The 19,187-nt window shown below is 43.1% G+C and overlaps 1 protein-coding gene across 1 annotated transcript; it reads left to right on the top strand.

Annotated features, from left to right (window-relative positions):
- The first annotated feature begins 123 nt into the window (after window positions 1–123).
- TMEM272 (transmembrane protein 272) lies at window positions 124–18,460 on the top strand. Its single transcript, XM_074931721.1, has 4 exons — window positions 124–181; window positions 7,599–7,658; window positions 13,988–14,070; window positions 18,098–18,460. The coding sequence occupies exons 1-4, from the start codon at window positions 124–126 to the stop codon at window positions 18,458–18,460; spliced, it is 564 nt and encodes a 187-aa protein (XP_074787822.1).
- Window positions 18,461–19,187: the final 727 nt, after the last annotated feature.

Raw genomic sequence — 19,187 nt, 5'->3', positions numbered from 1 at the left:
TGGGCAGGGACACCTTCCACTAGACCAGGTTTCTCAAAGACCCATATTTAGTAAGTTAAAGACACTTTTCATAACCATATTCATTTCTGTATCCCCACAGACACCCCAAAAAGGTTCTTCACCATGACTGCCGGCCTGGAGAAAGCCTGCCACCGGTGCATATCTAAAATTGCCAGCAATGGTAAGGTAGTTCTGGTAGTAATTGCTTCTGTATTTAGGCAGCCCTGTTGCTAAGCCAGGTATATAGATGAACTAAGATGATGTCAAGATCCACCTGAATTTTCTCCTGAAGTTGCCTTTTCTCCCCTCCTTTCTGAGTTATTTCCTGTTCTAGGCAATTTTGCATGCTGATGGAGCACACAATAGTAACTCTATCCTGACAGTGCCTGCCTGACGCAGTATTTGGATTATAGCAGACCAGTGTAAAATTTGAAACAAATACAAACACCGCCAAGTACCCAAATACGTTTTGCAGCAGACAACCTAAGCAATATAATGTGTTTGTCTCCTGTTTCAAGTGGTACCTTACATGTAGTTCAGCTGAAGTATCTGCAAGGAAAACCACCTGGTAAAGAGCAGCACAGCCAGCCAGGGAACAAACTCCCCCAGGAGCAATTCCTGCAAAGCAACACTGCTGCCAGCCTGTGTGCTGACATGGGGACACAAGGTCAGGGACAGAGTATGGTTCAGGAATAGCTCCCTTTCACCCAGAGATGTTTGGAGCAGGGTCTTCGTCCCTCAGTTTGCCTGCCCCCTGGCACAATGGCCACTGCAGGAGCAGGTAACCCTCATAAGTGGCCACGTGTTGTGGGTAGGAAGCATCAGTTATCTGAGTGGAGGTCTTTCACACGATAGCCTGGGCTCACTCAGGCTTTAAAGCAAGTGGTTCATCCCACCCAGGGTGGAGGACTCAGAGGGGTGTAATGAGCTCAGGGGCTGGGTGAACATGCTGGTTCTTGCTCTACAAGGAACAAAGCAGCAGAAGCCTGACCTGGGCTGGGGGCCGTACAAGCTGCGCAGAGGCACAGGAGAAATAGGCTTCAGTTTTGTAAGATCTGGGAAACAGTGTTGTTAGCAGGAGGTTAAAATCCAAGGGGTTTAAAGCAGCTTACTCCTGCTGACTACATCTTTTCACTCCGAGTTGCAAATGCCTTTTGCTTTCACTTCTAGGCAGTAGCAATTTCTAATTCCACTCAAATATGAGAAGAAAACCCCTTGACCACTCACCATAATTGGTACTTCACCCACACTAATTGCTGTATTTGCCAGTCTAGGGCTGTTACCTTGGGGTCTTTTATATTCCTGCTTTTGGCTTCACTTGAAAGGCTCTCAAAGTTCAGAATGAACTTGTATTAATGATTAAACCCCTTAACTCCTTGCTGCCTTACAACCCTTCAGAGAAAACCAAGGCAGGGGGACAAACAGTCCTGGCCTGGGTTCAAACCAGGCCCACCTATAGGAGCCTGGCACAGGCAGGGAAGAAGAGGACATTTTCTGGCCCACTTGTTTGTGCTCATCATTGCCCCAGGGGAAAGGAGGGCTGGAGAATGATGAACAGTGAGGAGTGTGGAGCATGTGGCACTCTCATTACACCCCAGTGAGCCTCTAGAACAAGGACCGGGCTGGAGTGGGCTCCCTCACAGCCCACAGAAAGGATGTGTAGAGGAGGATCTGGGCCTATTGGTGAATATCACAATAAAAAAAAGGCAAAAGTGGTATTTTCTCTGATTTTTGTTCCTACTGCTTACAAGCAAAATGTCACTGTTCCCTGTTAGTATTAAATTGGCACTGGGACTTTAATGATGTCAGAGAAAATAAATGATCTTTCTGAAATTTGTTTGAAGAAAGGGATTAGTTTTGATCTCATCTATGCTGTTTTATACCAGGAGTACCCTCTTGGGTACCCACAAAGTTACCCATGAGTAAGGCAGCTCAAAAATACTGTTCCAGGAAACTCATTATCTTTAGGTTTTCATTACATTTAAGTTCAAAATCGGCTCAGCTTTAGCTATGGATCAGCTAGTGCATCCAAAATTGATTTTCTGTTCATTAAAATGCAAACCCTCCTGAAGTGCAGTGACACTTAATTTTACTTTTTCTCATCATCTTGTGTATACTTTTCAAAGAGCATTTCAGCACAGCCCCACATTTGCACCTATGGTCTCTTGATATTTAAATGATTCTGAGGAATCAACCTACCTGCAGCATCATATAAATTATTTTTATTCTTGGTACAGCAATTTAAATTCAGAACATTAGGGCAGTCTTTAATTAAATGACCAAAAAAAAGAAGGCTAGTCCACTACCCTGGGTCTATTGAAAAGCAAACTGGTGGCTCTTTATATAATCCCTAGATCTTGTTTTAAAAGTACATCTGGAAATTAATCACAAGGTGCCAAAACCAGAATTTAGACCATGGCATAATTGTAGCAAAAGGCATGGCATAAAATATTGCCTAACCCTCAAAGCACCTACATCTGCATGTACACTTACATGTGCATCTATCTACATTTACATCTGCATCTACATCTACATCTGCATGCTCCCCATATTGAAGTAATACCAGTACCTCCTTATTCTACATAATTTATGATGAGTGCAGCATTGCTGGTGTCAGTGTTGGAATCTGGAACTTATTTTAGGTGATGTGATGCTGGCATAGCTTATCTGGGTACCAAAGTACTGTTTCACAGTAGCACAACCTTGTCTAAGCAAACAGTGATGGCTTGCAGCAAACAGCTGGTGGCCCTGAGCTTGGATTTGGTCTGCAAGTCAGTCTTATCACACTTTCCCGGCCTCCTATGGTGGTTTTGCGCTGGGGCTGGAGACCTCCATGGGAATGGCTGTTTCTTACACTGAATTCTCCAGCTGCTGAGTATCTAGTTTGGTCAAGGGATTAAATCACTCTGAGGTGGGATTCCTGCCATTTGTCCCAAGAGATTATTTATCTCCTTGCTATTGCACTTAGCCTCATGGACAAAGCAATCTTTGTTTCTGCTTAAGTTCATCTCATGTCTCTACCTTCATAGCTTTGGATCACTCACAGGTTAATTTTTTGAGTGCTCAAACCTTGTTGTTATTTTCTCTCATTTGGTTATTGGCTAGCCAAACTGAACAGATTTAATTATTTTCCTTCAAAGTTAGTCCATTCAAATCTTTTCTGCATATCCCATCTGATGTAGTGATATTTTCCTGTCACTCAAAAGCCCAGAAAGACATGTAGTATCCACAGCTACCAAATCCATGGGCAGACTCGTCTCCAGTCTGTAAAATGTACTATCTTGTTGGAGCTGGTTCCCCAGTGACACCCGTTAAGACTTGCTTTGCCACCACAGCACCTACACACACTCATCCTTTCTTTTCTCAAAGTCCCTATCAATACTGCTGGGGATGCCTGCAGATACTGTGAAGGAATAAAAAGTGGATGAAAATATCTGCTACTCATCTGCACTCCAGCTTGTTACACCGCCAGTGTCCATGCTGCTGTACAGCATGCTGTGACACTGCTTGCTAAGCTAGTGCACTACCATCTGTATCTGCCTCAGGGCATGATCAGACCCCAGGCTGGGCCAACTGACCCAAATTTGCTCACATCCAGACTGCTGAGAGTCATCTCCCTTCAGAGCACTGTTCCCATGGGGTGACTGAAGGGACTACTGTGAGATTACACCCAGAGTTTTGCTCCTCAGCTTGTTCATGCAGATAAAACCTGGGATAACTGAAGAATTTGTTTGGAAGCTGGTAGCATCTCATTTTTTAAAAAAAAAATAATCTTTTTTTATCAGGAACCTGACAGTCTATAGAACAAACAGCATTTGAGAGTGATGGTAATGTACACAATACTCCATTTATTACTGAATTTATTATCAGAAAGCTTGTCATACACTCTACTGAGTAGGTTGCACTACTCCGTAGTGTAATGCGAGCTGTATTAGCATACTACCTAAGAAGAGTGGGTAGGTTGAGATTTGTACTCATAAATCACTTCTGAAAATCCCACGAGGAGTCTTCTTACCTGAAAAGAAAGAAACTTTTCTCTGTCTTCAAAGTAAACAGGGGCAGACTGAGCTGATTCGAAACTTCCAAGTGCTTGGAGAAATCATGGCAGCAAAATAAAATCTGAGGAGCCTGTAGGTGAATTGGTGTCATCTCCAGTACTGCCTCCAGATCCATCCCACATGCCAGAGGACAACTCATCAGCTGCATGCTCTGAGGCCAGGCACGTAGCTGGGGTTGGATAACTCTGGAGTAGCAGAGGGAGGGGAGAAGATCTGCAGTGCAGGGGCATGGCTATGGAAGACGTAACAGCTCAGGCATCAGAAGAGAGACCATGACGTACAGCCATAATGGTAATGGTGATTTCAAGTTCATTTACTTCTGTGGGAAGACCCTGGCAGGATTAACTCAGCTAAATAGCAGATTTATATCAGCTGACTGTCCTGCTGGGCAGGAGACACAAAATCTGCACCCATTGATCTGATTTTTGTGTCTGCAGATTTCAAGGAACATGCAAGATAGACAGTCACTTTGCTCTCCTCTTTGTTGTGATCCCAGACAAAAGCTCTTCCCTTCACACATTTCCCTGCACATTAGGACTTGCTCACTAATGCCTCCCAGAGCAGGACTTTACCCGTGCCCCACCACATGCTGTCCTGGAGGTGCAGAGCAGGGGCCTCTCCTGCCTCATGCCCTGACACCACCTTTGCAGAGCAGATATCCTGAGCCATGCCCGGAAACACTTCCCTCACACCGTTGTGTTTTTAGAGAGTATGGGGCTTTTCTGACTAGCCTGTGAGGCGATATCACTGACTTGAAAATATCACAAGTCCCACATGTGGAACTGCACAGATAGCAACATCCTCTGCAGAGCTGTGCTACTCTGCGGCAAATACCATTTTCATAAGCAATTTGTCTTCGGAACAGAACGGGGCAGCACAACCCAGACAAATCCAGGCAGAGACCGTGTGTGTCCCGACTGAACAGCATTTCTGTGAAAACCCCACACGTTTCAGGGAAAACAGTCTTTAGTGCTGCTAGCGGCATTGAGAACGGCTGCAGAGCCCTGCCAGTTGTGTAGCCAATTGTTGAGAGTCTCACTTTGTTAAACATGGACCTGGAAGCCTTCCCAGACTATGCATCTGCCCCTCCAATTCGAGACCTAAGAGGCTGTAGCTGAATGGGGAGATAATGAGTAAATACATTCCCGGTGACTGCTTTGGGAGGGGAATTAATGAACCATTATCTTTTTCTCTTGAGCTCCGAGTGGTCTCCACCTCCCATTTCTCCCCTCCAAAATCAAGCTATCAGGTAGATGCTAGACACAAGCAAACACAGACACCTGTGTGCCACATGCACAGCCCCACATATACAGAGAGCCCCCCAAGCCTTTTACAGAACTTTCCACAGTGTTATTCCCTTGGGGTCAGACAGACCATGTGCTGCATGATTAAGAAAGGACATGATGCCTCCTCCCACCGGGTTCCTGAGTACTTGCCAGGGCAGCAAGGACAGAAACAGGAGGCAGCTATGAAACCGCAGGCAGAGGGGTGACGCTTCTCTGAGTGCTGCGCTGTGATGACAGGACTTCTGGCAACACGAGGCAGTCAGTGCAGCCCCTGCAGACCTGAACTGCACTCGTTTGGATACCAGATAAATGAGTTGCCCAGGCTGTGGGCACTATTTGCAGGTGATGTTCATGGGTGTATCGGAAGCCCAACTCAGCTACAATACCATCACTTCCAAATATGAAAATAATAGTCTAGATAATGTAACAGCAAGAGGACCTAGCATGAAATGTGACATGTGGTGAAAAAGAAAGCTCTAGGCTGAGTTGTTTTAATGAGAGACTGTCAGCATTTGAAAGAGCTTAGTCAAGTGTAGGACACTATTCAAGCAGAGGAAGAATTTCTCTACTGTACAGCATTCAAGAGATAGGAGAGCCTGAGCAAAAATGTGTGTGTGTGAGAGAGACCAGCCAACAGGGAGAGGAGGAGGGGGTGGCACAAAGAAACAGAAGTGCTTTCTTCAGCTCAGAATATCTTCAGTCTCTACCAATTCATAGATAACAAACATGCTACTTCTGAGAAAGAAAGATGTCTCTCAAGCACTGAAGTGTGAGATCCTCGTTCTCTGCAGAGGAAACATGAGCAGCGTGTGGGGGATGGTGTGTTCCCACAAAAAGCGTCTGCAAGTCAGAAAGCCTGGTAGATCTGCCCTGAATTTTGATGCCGCTTCTATGTCCTCTGTCTCAGTTTCTCCTCCTGTAAAATGGAGTCAGTGATGTTTCGCTTTTTCTCGACGGCACCCCGAGGGTGATGTTTTGACAGTGCTTAAGAGCTTCCCAGAGTGGCACTGTACGCAGGGTGCTGGCAGTGTCCCCACGGTCCTGCACAGTGAGGAGGATGCCACTCGCCTCGCAGAGGTTGCAGTTCTCTGGCACAGGGAACCGCGTGACACAGTTTGCCTGGAGAAGGGCTCATCCCAAACCAACCCTGAATGCTTGCTCCAAGATTTTTTTCATGAGCCCCCAAGGAGACATCCTACTCCTTTTCTTATCCGTGCCCTTCTCAGCCCCTCTGCAATCTATGCCCACCTCTGCCGCCCTTCTGCCTACTTAGGCATCTACTTGCAGATTGAGCCATTTGCCGAAGCACTCTGCAGGGACACTCGCCACAGAATGTCCTCATTATGTTTTACTCTCATTTTGCAGGGCAGCATTTCACTTTAATATTGCCAAGTGTTCATGATTAGGCACAGAGGTGACAGCTCTTGTAAAATAGACTGCTCACACTATTCTTGACGTTATTGTTTCTCACTTTCTGCAAAGGTAAGCATTCATCCTCTGCAGCATCAGGCTGTTCTGGGAAAATATCAGGGCTCAGATACACCAGCAGCTCTCTGGGGAGTAACTAAGCACCTCAGATCCACTCACCTGCAGGAACAGTCTATGTGCACCTCTAAAAGCATCCTTCCATGCAGCTTAAGCTGATCTATCCTAATGACAAGTCCCACTCCTTGCAGCGGGACTGCTGCCTTCGTGTTTATGAGTTGGGTCAGGGAGTTAGACCAGCCAGAAACTATTCACATCTGCAGTAAAGACAGTTTATTTAGCTATCAGTGAAAACTAAATGGAATGTCATTAAAGCTACTATTTGCTTAGCAAACAGATACACCTCATCAGTTGCCATGGATTAGCTGATGCAAAGTTACTTGCTACTGCACAGTCACCTGGCAGTTCCTCTGAAGCTGATGAAGGCTAAGGCAGCAGTGGCTGAATCCTTGCCCTTGCAGTAAGACAGATAGAAGTAGTAGCAACAAAAGCAGTTTGTGTCTCTCATTGCTCTTCCACAGATACAAGGACTAACAATGTATGAGTTAAAAAATGGAATCTTGAGTTCTGGGAGAGTGATAAATCACTTGCTGGTCCCATCATCTCAAACGCTTCACCATAAACACTATATTCCCGCTCCATCGAGGGCACTGCATTTCTTGCTACACAACTTTGTGGATAAATAGCATCTGTAAAGCATTGGATGGAACTGATGGTCTCTAAACTTCAACCAGTCCCAATAACCCTGTCTTTCTTTTCTCATTCACAGCATGCTTTATATTTGGTCTCCTCGCTTTCCTTGCCTTACCACTGTCCATGACTTTTATAGGTAAGTTGACTACTAACACAATTTAAAAATAGGAACTTCCCGACAGTCTGTGGCAGGTTAACACATCTGGTGGAAGAAAGGTGTTGTAAAACTTAAAGTTTCCAACTGTTAAACCTGTGTGTTGGTACTTCAGTTTCAGACAGAATCCCAGCCCATGCTTTGTGGTGGGGAGGAAGCAGTGCTTGAATTCTGACCCTATTTGTCTCAAATACCCCTCCAGTGTGTCTTACCTCACTCAATACAGGGCTCTGTCTGGGGGAGGAAGCTCAGAATCTGACACATGAAAAGATTTCATTAATCAGGATCCCTCTGTATTAACTGCACTGCAAAAATCTTAGAAGCGTAGGGCTGGAAGGGAAGAAGAGATGATCTAGCTGCTATTTCTCCATCTTTTTGAAAGTGAGACCTGGTTTTGGCTGATCTGTCACTGTATAGCCCCCCAAAGGCTGGATTTGTGAGTAGCATTTCAAGATCAAATATTTAAGAAAGGAAAGGAAAATCCTTTGAGTTGCAGAATTTTATACATTTTTAAACTGCATAAGACTCTTCTTTTCTTAAGCATCACCTTTTCCTTACCATTAACATAGATTTTTTTTTTTTTTTAAAACTAATCATTTTCTAACACTTCATTGCTTTCTTTGGGCCCTTCACATCCTCCACATGGGTTGCGACTTCCACTTGAGAAACATAGGTAAAGACAGCAGTCCACCTCCGCTTTCAGACAGGCTCACATGCTCATGGCATCCCTGACAGATGTCTGACTTGCCCTTGCTCAAGGAAATTCCACAGCTTCCCAAGGAGCCTATTTCAGAATTTTATTGCTCTCATAGACAAAATATTTTCCCCCATATCCAACCTAAATCTTCCCTACGGCAAATTAAACAGATTACAGCCTGTCCTAACCACTGTGGTCACAAAGACAGATTGGTCACCATCCTACTCAAGAGAACCTTTGAACTGTTTGAAGGCTGCTATTATAACCCTGCTCCATCTTCTCTTTTTTTTTTTTTTTCTCAGAGATCTCAAAAACCTGCTTCTTTCATCCTGACCTCACAGGTCACCATTTCTGTAGTTTTTTATTTTGCATTTTTGCCTCCCTCCTTTGGCCTCTGGCCAATGTAACTATTTCTTTTTCCCCTCAAAAAAAAAAAAAAAAAAAAAAAAAAAAAGACGAAACACAGGACTCCAGCTGAGACCTGAGGAATGAGCAGTGCAGAATAATTAGCTCCTCTGTTTAACATGCAGGATTCCTGTAAACACACCTCAAAATGAAAGATGCTCTCTGCACCAACTCATTGGCTCCAATTTAGTTTATGGTGCATTGTAAGCCCAGATGGTTTTTGGCAGCACTGCTCCCCATCAGACATTCCTCATTTTTTATTTACATTGAAGTTTTCTCTCCTGTATTCAGTGTTCAGCTTTATTGGCTGTCATCTCACAGATTTTGGATGCCTTTTTCAAGTGTATCCAGATCACTTTAAATTTTAAGTCCTGTCCTCAAGAGCCCTTACAATCATTCCAGATGGGTGTCCTTGAGAAGTTGTTCACCTTTTGCCTCATTATTCATGAAAGATGGTGCAAATGAACTCTACATGCAGATGCTGTGGGCAAGATGCATCTCACCTAGATTTGGACCGTATGCATCTGTAACCAAGCTAAATGCCGTAGTTGCCCTTTCAAGCAGTTAAGAGAAATGGGCGTTTCTGTCCATGAAAGTCTCAATACCCTCATTTAGGTGTCTGCATTAAGATGAGATGACTTTTAAGGGAGTCAGGACACCTAACCTGTTGGCTTGTATAGTTGGCCAAACCCACAGAAAAAGTGTTCAGCTAAAGGTTGGTGCTGGTTCCTTTATCTGGGCTCTTCTGAATACCAGTGATGACTGTAGTAGGATTCTGATTAGGATGTCCTAATTAGGAATTAGGGAGTTCTAATGAAGGATTAAGGAGCAATTAGGAAGTAGGGAAATGGACTGAACTGTTACATCTCAACACTTAGGCTCTTATGCTTATCCATGACTTAAAATTGCTGTTTATCCCTGAAGAGGATTTTAGCTTTAGCTTTTCCTCAGGCTGAATATGACTGAGCTGTGGAATAGGGGTGGGAAGGTATAATTCAAAGTGTGGTACAGCTTGCACGTGTATTGACAGCCAGCCTTCTAGAAATGAATCCAGGGCTGGAATCTGACCACTTATAAATATAATTTCCTAGGAATAGTTCATAGTATCTTTAAGATCAGTGAGAAGTAGAAAAGTGTACAGTAAGATATTAGCCTGGAGCTCTGCGTAGCTCCTGCATCAGATATAGAGCCCTTTTCCCCCACAACTTACTGAAATTAAGAGATAATGTCACTGTAATATAGTGTTGTCAGAGGATATTGGTTTCCTGCAGCTACATATCTGCAAAGACATTTTTAGGAAAATTAAATGTCATGGAAAATGCAGATATTTATTATCCAAGCAAAAGCCTCTGATTTTCTGATAACATTCTGTTACCATGATTTCAGAGAATAACTTACTGGTGTGCCTCCAGTCATTTTAGTTCTTGCTTTCTGCAGAGGAAAACTGTGAGATATTTTCAAATGTTAGCAAATAAATTATAATAATATTTGCTAAAATTCAGAGATAAATAGCTGGTAGCCCCGGTAATGATTACACACTAACAGTATACACTTCTAAAATTTGGTAGTACTGTAAATCACAGTGTAAGTCAAGATACTCAGCAAATTTTCCAAGCTCCAGACTTGTGACATCATTTAAGCCACAGACTGTTTAGCAGCTTTCTAACTTTTACTGATAGAGATGATCCCCCTTTTTCACTAAACACTCCAAAAATAAAGAGAGCTATGGAAGCACTTCATAAGACTTTTTTCAGAATGTTTTTTTAGTTTCTGGAACAGTGAGGGATTGCTCCCAATAACACATACATGTATGTTGTCCAGACTACCTTTATATACAGCGTTCCCCGGGGGTAACTAAATCACATTTGAAAGCTGATGACATAGTTTTCTCAGTAGGCAATCTAAATTTTCCCCTATTCAGATTTAACCCAGTACTACTCCTTATATTCATATCCACACCAAATAATTCCTCAACTCTCAGGCACTCCCTATAGTTGTCTGAAGCCTATTCTCATATTCTGTACCTTTACATAGGAGCCAGTCTTGTTCTTTAGTGGGTGTTGTTACCATAATCTTTCCTTGCATTTCAGTGCTTTGGCCACTCACCTTTTCTGTGAGTTTCCTTTGATTTGCTGATATAATTTCTGATAAAAGGGTGCCCAGAAGCAATTACTTTGAGATAAATCCTCTGTAGCAGATCCTAGTGTAAAGCCCACAGTCCAGGGACTGACTCAGGTCTACACTAAGTAATCCACCAGGAACAACTGAAAATGGCCTGGCATGTTGTGTCCTCTGCCTCCTATTAGAAGAGAAGGTGGGGAATGGGCACCAGACACTAGATTAGCCTTGCTACACAGCAGCCATCCTTTACTGTGGGATGCACTTCAGCCATTTTCAGCTACCTGAGAAGAGCAAAATGAGGCCAATGCTGTATCGACTTTCATTCATCCTGATCTTACATCTCATGGATAATCATGAGTCGTGAGGACATTTGGTTAGTAGTCATCCACTCTGGGCCATGCCACAACAATACCCAAAATGGTGTCCTTAGAGAAGCTCATATCCTGATCGCTCACAAGTGCTCTTTCCACATGGCTGGGCTTTGTGTTGTGGATTCCACTGCAGTGTTGTTCTGTGGTAGCCAAGAGGTAAAATGTGCAAGTATCTCTGCTTCCCCAAGCCTTCCATCTCTTTTTATCCTTTGGACACTGCAAACTGTTGGACATCCTTGCTGTGTCTGATCTTGCAAAGGTTGTTGGTTTATTCATTTGGACTCATGCACTGGTCTGTGTTGTGGTCAGGTTAAATTGCTCTTCACTCAGAACAGATTGCTGTGGCTTGTAGGGAGCATTGTACTAGAAGAAGAGCTTTGATCTCTCATGGTCCATATATCCCATCATTAACAGTCGAAGGAAAACATACCTTCTGATGCTCTCCTACTAGTTTTCATGTTCCCAAATAAGTCAGGCACATGCTGTGTGTGAACTGATTGGCACATGATGTGTGTGCCTAGATTTCACTGTAACAAATATCAGTACCCATCTGTCAACAGTGGGTCCATATTTCCTATTCACCCACAGTGCTGTATTTTTCAAGTTACTACTGTATTACCCCTTTCACCTCCTCTTTTGCTGTCATATCTGCCTGCAATATTCTCCCAAAATCTACAGAGTACCACTGCCTGTCATTCAAATCCTTCCCAAGACTGACTGCTGTCATGTTACGTATGTGAAAGGACTCCATAATAGATTTGTCTGGGAAACAGAATCATAGCTCCATGAAAAAAAAAAAAAATTGGCATATTTTCTTGATTTATTTTTTTTTGGCCTCAGATCAAAATCTCAGTAACACATTGGAAATAGCAATTGCCTAGGTTCCTAAACTGAAATATATTCCCTGAGATCCCTGGCCAGCTGCTTTTGTGGCAGGCTATTACAGGGCCAAGGACTCTGGAAACCCTGGCTGCTGCTTTCTGAAAATTATATAATTCATGATGATTTCCCTGCTGCCTACCCCTGTAAAGTTGGGAATCTGAACAGGTCTCAGTGTTACACAGTGGCAAAATGGACAAAAAAATTACAGCCTTGCAATAGGAACAAAAAGGGAGAGAGTCCAAATCCATCTAAGTCCAGCCCTTTTTAATTATGGGAAGGCTGGTAATAAATACTTAGTGTAGAAGAGTCCACTGGACTCCACAGCCCTTATACACAGCAGATCACAAAACACTGTCCTGTGTACTGTGACTAATGTAAGATCTATAGAAAGCAACCACAATGCAGAACACCTATATTACGCTATGCGAAGAGTGCAAGAGAGGTTCAGGACATCAGCAATGTTCTGGACCAGCAATAGCAGTGAATTTGGTGAGAAAATTGACAAGCTGAAGAAGGCAGCAAAAAAACCCCCATTTGTACTTCTTTCCTGATCCCTCCTGTTTGGTGTAGTTCTGAATATGGAGGCAAGACGTTCCACCTGAGATGTTTAGCACTGAGACCAGAACATAGCTTTCAGTATCCTACATCTAGAAAACCTAAATTATTCAGAGAAAATCAGAATTTCTCCTTGAAAATGACTTTGACAACAAGAAGAAAACAGAAAATCCTTTCTGTCCTCTGCAACTGATCAGTAGAAGCCCTGAAACAGGGGATCAATAACAATAAAATTATAGTGTAATGAACAGCTTAAAATTGACTAAAGATGCCACTGGGTAAAGAGACTTGGGCAGAGGATTCATCTCGCTAACTTTAGCTATCTACAGCTGGCTGTCTAGATACCTTGTATAGCCATGGAGAGAAAGAGGCACTTTCAGGGCCCAGCTGATCTGACCTATTTTAAATGCCCATCTTAGGATGAGATGAATTAAATTTTACAAGTGTCTATTTCTCCCTATTGACTATAAAGAGAGTCTAGGAAACTAGTTCAGATATGGATGCCTGCATTGCAGACATCTATATTTGGACAGATGAGTCTCACTGCCACAGACCTGTATCACAAGCTTCAGTGTCTACTGCCAGCAACATCCTTATACTGCCATACACTCCCTTCCCTAAGACCTACCCAGCTTTCTCTTCCTAGCAGTAGATTTGAGGGTTGCCAGGATCCCTGGCTCCATAACAACCAATACTTCTAGCCTCCAGCAACACAAGCAGCCTGGGTACTTGAGCTTCTGTGGTTCCCTGTCAGCTGCCTGGGAAACTAAAATGGTTGTAGGTGCTCCCATGGGCACTGGCTCCCAATCTTTAAGGCATCTGACTTGGGAACATCCCACACTCAGGGGAACTAATGAGCAGGAAAGGCATGGGAGAGGTTTATGGGAATTCCTTCTTTTCACAGTTTTGATTTTCAATGAATTTTCTATTGCTGATGAAAATTTCCTGTACAGCTCAGTCAATCATCATTTAACAAAGATGCAGTGGATGAAGATAATGACCTATGTACCTGGCTCTGATCAGTAATGCCAGAACAACAGTAATGCTGTTGTTACCTTTGCTCTCTCTCTTCCTTCTCCTGCCTTTTGCTTGTTCATGGTCCTCACTCCTATAGTGGGAGATGCAAAACCCCTTTAATTCAGTCCCCATTTCAACAGACGCTGGATGCTAGTCTTGGGTCTAAGCACTACACTTCACTTACAGCATCTTTAGCTTTCACTGTACAGCTTGTTGCACTATTTGATCACTTGAGATAACAAACATTAATTTTCGCTGTTCAGGAATGAAGTTTTTGGAAGATTGCCCAGTTCAGCCACTAATTCCATTATATCTGTTGGTGGGTGGCGTGATTGGCAGCTTAAAGGTAATGTGCCTTCTGTGTGTGAAAAATATTTTGTGTGACTAGACTTTGACTTGCTAGTTAAGACATAATGATGGCTCCAGACAGCTATGTGCATGCAGTACTGAAGAGAGCTATCGGGATTAAACTGTGCTTGTTTCAGCACCTAAAGCACCCGTCAGTCAAGTAAGACACTAATGAGTTCAGCATTCAGCATTGTCCCACACATTGTGGTGTGAATTTCTTCTGCATCACAGCATCTGTGCTGCCATCCCTACTGAGGGAAATGACTACATAACATGGATGCCTGTGGTAAATGGGGTCCTATTTCCAAAAGCATTGCTCCAAGCCTGCCAGACCTTTCTTCTTCATTTTCAAACACACAGGCTGGACAAAAAGTGAAGTTACTCTCCTGACTTTGGGAATACTATAAAACTACGGGTGTTTGTACACAGTCCTTCACAAGTTCAATTTACTCCCACTCTGACCTGGCCAGAAGCAATGACTATGCAGCAGCATTGTTTTCCTTCCAGAGTAAATATATCTTTGCATCACAGTTTATTAATCTAGGCACAGCATTTTATAACCACAGTTAATGGTCTTCTAGTGGACTGTGCTCACTTATATCTTTGCTGAGCCAGAGCCTGGCTGCTTAACAAGTAGAGACATCCCTATATAGGTATCACACCCTGGTCACTGTAGATCAATATTTTTGTGTGGCCCTAAGGTAAAGGATCACCCCATTCTGACAGTCTCTTTGCAGACGGTCTTAACTGGCTGCTAGTGGGCATGAAGAGGCTTGTCACAACAGACTGCAGAGCTACTTTAAGGCTTCTCAGCAGGATTAAGCAAAACCTTTTTTTGATGTCTCAATGATGTGCCTGACAAAGGAAGGAAAAGAGGTAGAGCTGAAGGAAAAACTTTGGAACCCCACTGCTGGGGCATGAAGGGCTAAGAACAGCAAGTGCTGCTACCGGAGGGAACATCTGTACTGGTAGCATCGGCTGTCCTACACAGCTAACGGGGGGCAGCAGCAACCCAGCACCCAGCCTACCTTCCCAGGAGCCTGCCACCAGCAGAGCAGAAGGGGAGACCTGATGGGTTGTGGCCTAATGTATCAGTACAGGCAGCCCGTCCCTTGAAAGGAAATCTGCTAGTCGCTGACTTGACAGCACTGCATATTGTAGTCAGCAGATGCTGCAGACAGGAGATAGCTACATTCCCCTTTGATAATGTTTCTACCCCCTTTTCTTTGCCAGGATGAAAATAAAGGGGAAAGAATATTCTTCTCTAGGTCTTTATATCCTCCATAGTCTTTCACAGTGCTAACCAAACTGCAGTACATCACTGGGATATGAATCATCCCCCTGAGGACTTTTGGTCAATAAATAAGTAAATAGAGAAAAAAGAAAGTGCTTAATCTTGTTATAAGGAATTTGCTATGCTATGAATTCCACTGGCAAATGTTTAGTCATTCGATCACACCAGTGGACTTACCTGTATAATCAAAAGTTCATTTAATAATAGTTTAGAAAAGATTAGAGAAGAACTGAAAGAAAATCTTCATGGTAATGAATTGAAGCCTTCATGAAAAATGTTGACTGTTTCTTAGCTATTTCTGGTTTAAAGTCAGGTTTTCTCACCCTAAATAAGGTGGTGAGTCAGTTAATATTCCTGCTGACATCAAATAATGGCTTGAATTTGGCTTCAGTTGACAGCAGGACTACCTATTGTGCAGTCTGGCAATACATTTGGTCAGAATTAGATTGGCCTAACTCATGTGTCATCTCATAGTGCTTGACTTGCAACCAAATTCCACCTGTTTCAACTCTGCCTTCTGTTATGTTTATCAGACTGCACCGACTTCATTGAGCAGTACATTTGCTTGACCTTTGAAAGTTAAAAGATCAGAGAAGGCGTACAGCATGAAGTCTGAATGAACACTGTCCTGTGATGGACATCATTTAATGGCAGGTCATTCTGGCCCAGATCTGTACAGATTTGTAGGCTCCTCACCTATTTCTTTACCACCTCCAGTCTTTAAAAGGCAATGGTAACCTACAGATGTTCACCAAGCAACTGAACCATCTTACACCATCCGGAGAGGCCAGCTGAATTCATCTCATGCTGCTCCATAAATGTATATTCGGCAGTTATTAACAATGTGAGCAACTGCCAGAATATGCTTTAATCACAGCTTGGCAAGGCAATATCCATAAGAATTAAATGCACTTTCCAGGAACTGGTGAGATGCAGTTGAGATCCATAAATCCACCTGGGAGGTTTCTCTGAATTCCTCTAAACCAATGTTCATCTGCTATTTAACCCCATTCTCATTGCTGAGCTTTTTGAAGCTTGAGTACAGGCAGCTGCCTATGTGCTAAGTTCACCTCAAAGATAATGAACTGCACAGAACTTCAGGTCAAGCCACAGGTCCCCATGTGGAAACCTCAGACCCACTGGCCAAGTAGGTTTATCCCTCCTGTGCGTCATGAGCTTGCCTTAAATAAATGTTAACCTGAGAAGATGTTCTGCTGCTTTGAACAAGTCTACCGGTTTGAGAACTCAGCTGGATGTGAAGCATCCAGTGGAAACACCATTTTTTTGCCTTTGTTAGTGCTGGGACTTTAATCTCTGGTTTTCACAAACTGATGCCAACATCTGGGCTAGACAAACAGCTGGCTTTGTGAACAATTATTTAATCACTTATACATAATTGAACAGTTTTACGGGGAAGAGCAAGAGAATCCTCTTCCCAAGATATCCTGGATCTGCTTGCTAAGCCTTGCCTTTAGAAAATGGGGTACACAGACTAAAATCTGAACTACACAGAACATATACCCAAATGGGTTTTCCTTAGCCAGTGTTCTCACCATTAATCACTGACTAATGGAGAAGGGAGGGTGTAAAACAGCAGGTTCTCTTCTCTCTCATTTCAAGCAGAAAAATGAGCACAGAATGTAAGTTTGGGAAAGAGAACATGGCTGAGAACCCCTGCTTGGACAGTACGTCTCTCCCCATAGCCACTTATAAAATCCACATCTTTTGCTTTCCCTCTGAATTTCATTCCTGGTTGGACAAGGCAGCTTCCTGATCAGTTGGTTTCTTAGAGTCCCCTTCCCAAGGACACAGCTTGCTGCAGGGAGGATTGCACAGGAACCTGAGTACCTAAAAATGGGAGCTGCAATTACAACAGATAGTACCTTGAGGACTGGGCCGAGTGTTTCAGGTGTAGCAAGATAACACAGGTTTCACAAAGTTTGGCCTTGTTGGGCCCTGTATATATGTCTCCTATAAATCTACCAACATTAAGAAAGTAATTTAGGGGACAGAAATTTGAAACCTTCTCTACACTTCATTCAAACTACCAACAGACTTTGTATTGCCATGACTAAACTAGAAATCTACGTTTTGCTGATGTTCTACTGCATTTCCCTGTAGACCAGACCTTCCTAACCTCACAGTATCATGGCATTCCACCTATTTCGCTGCCAGTTCTGGCTGAAGACAGGAATGGAGCAATCTATCTGCAAAAATGATGCTTAACTGAAGAAAACTTGACAGAATCATTCCAAGTATCTGAAGCAATTTATTTGGGGTTTAGGTCAAAGTCTAGATCCTTCATAATTTTATTTTAGCTGATTCACCTATATAGACATGGAAAAAAGAGTTAGGAGAGACAAATCCACCCACTACAAGGACGGAACTACTCTACTTAACTCATTTAGCAGTTACACTAATCTGTTCTTAAAAGTCTCCAGTGTGGGAGCTGCTGACATCTCCCTACACAATCTGTTCTCATGCCTTTCCACCCTTACCATTGTCAAGTTTTTTCCAATGTCTGGCCTAAATCTCACTGGTGAATAAACTGTAGGGAAAAAAATGCATTATTTTCCAGCAGGATCTGCCTCATTTGTAGCTCCTCAGCTTTCTCTTACATGATTTTCCCATACTCTGTTTTAATTTGGCCCAGAGGCTGGCAGTGGCCAGAAGGTGTTCAGACTTTCCACAGCCAATTAACTTATTCCTTTTTCTCCCTCAATGCCTCCAGGTGACTCTCCTGCTGTATGACTCAACCAGGATGAGGCAGCTGCTTTCCAAGTCTGTTGTGATTGATGATGATGATGACGATGAATATCCCTGGAGGCAGAATGCTCACAAGTACTACATCCATCTAACCCTCAGCCTTTTCCTCTTTCTCTGGTTCATTCTTGGGAACTACTGGGTTTTTTCTGTGTACCTGCCAAATTTCATCCCACCTTTCCATCAGCCTCAGGATTACTGTGACAAAACCTTGTACATTTTTGCTGTTGGTGTTCTCATTATTAGCCATACTGTTCTCTTTCTCCTTATCTTTTGTAGCTGCTGCATATATTGTTTTTCCAGGCAAAGATACTCTTCTGAGGAAGACTAAATGCCACATAAATAAAGCCCCAGATGTTTGGGAAAGAGTGTACAACAAAGAAGAGGCAATAATTCACCCTTATGTACATCTTTGTTGTACTTTATATATGTGTGATAGCAGGCAACTGCAAGACAAAATTGTAAAATACAGTGACAACTGGCAATAGCTAAGCTGGAATACAGCATAGTCAATGTAAAATTGCTGCTACAGATGCCAGGGTGCACTCTTGCTAACTTCTACATCCCTTTTTTAACTCTTGGATATTCTGTCTGGATTAAGCTCTTGCAGATGCCAAACTCCTCTAAAACCAGGTCCCCTTATGTCGCTTCATCATAGTACATCTTTGTCTACAAAAGTAGCCATGTTGTCCTCTTCACTGGGATCTGAACATCTCCATAGCCTTGCTGAGGTATGTTATAGTCTCCACATTACAGATGAGGGAGCAGAGACAAAACAAAAAGATAAAGGGATGTATTCAGACCACCTTGCATGGCGCATGGACTTTGACAGTAACTTAGATACTCGCTAAGGAGCTATTCAGGCCACTGTTAGTGTAGCTATGATAGCAATACAGGCATGTGCAAAAGGCAGCCTGAATATGAGCCCCAGGTCTCTTCTGAACTTGGATTAGAAAGCATCTATATCTCCCTTTGGTGCTAAAACAGATAGTCTGAATATATCCATATATATCCAATACATCCAAACTTAGCCAAGGCCACTTTGCAAGTCTTTGGCA

This window comes from Athene noctua, chromosome 1, assembly GCF_965140245.1.
Source record: "Athene noctua chromosome 1, bAthNoc1.hap1.1, whole genome shotgun sequence".
Lineage (NCBI taxonomy): Eukaryota > Metazoa > Chordata > Aves > Strigiformes > Strigidae > Athene > Athene noctua.
The sequence above is the reverse complement of the archived record's forward strand: the minus strand, read 5'-3'. Positions and strand labels throughout refer to the sequence as shown.

Bases quoted from the DNA above. Each gene is read 5' to 3' on its own strand.
- TMEM272 (XM_074931721.1), top strand. From the start codon at position 124: ATGACTGCCGGCCTGGAGAAAGCCTGCCACCGGTGCATATCTAAAATT. The intron at 182-7,598 runs GTAAGGTAGTTC...TCTCATTCACAG, and splicing joins ATCTAAAATTGCCAGCAATG to CATGCTTTATATTTGGTCTC. The intron at 14,071-18,097 runs GTAATGTGCCTT...CAATGCCTCCAG, and splicing joins GCGTGATTGGCAGCTTAAAG to GTGACTCTCCTGCTGTATGA.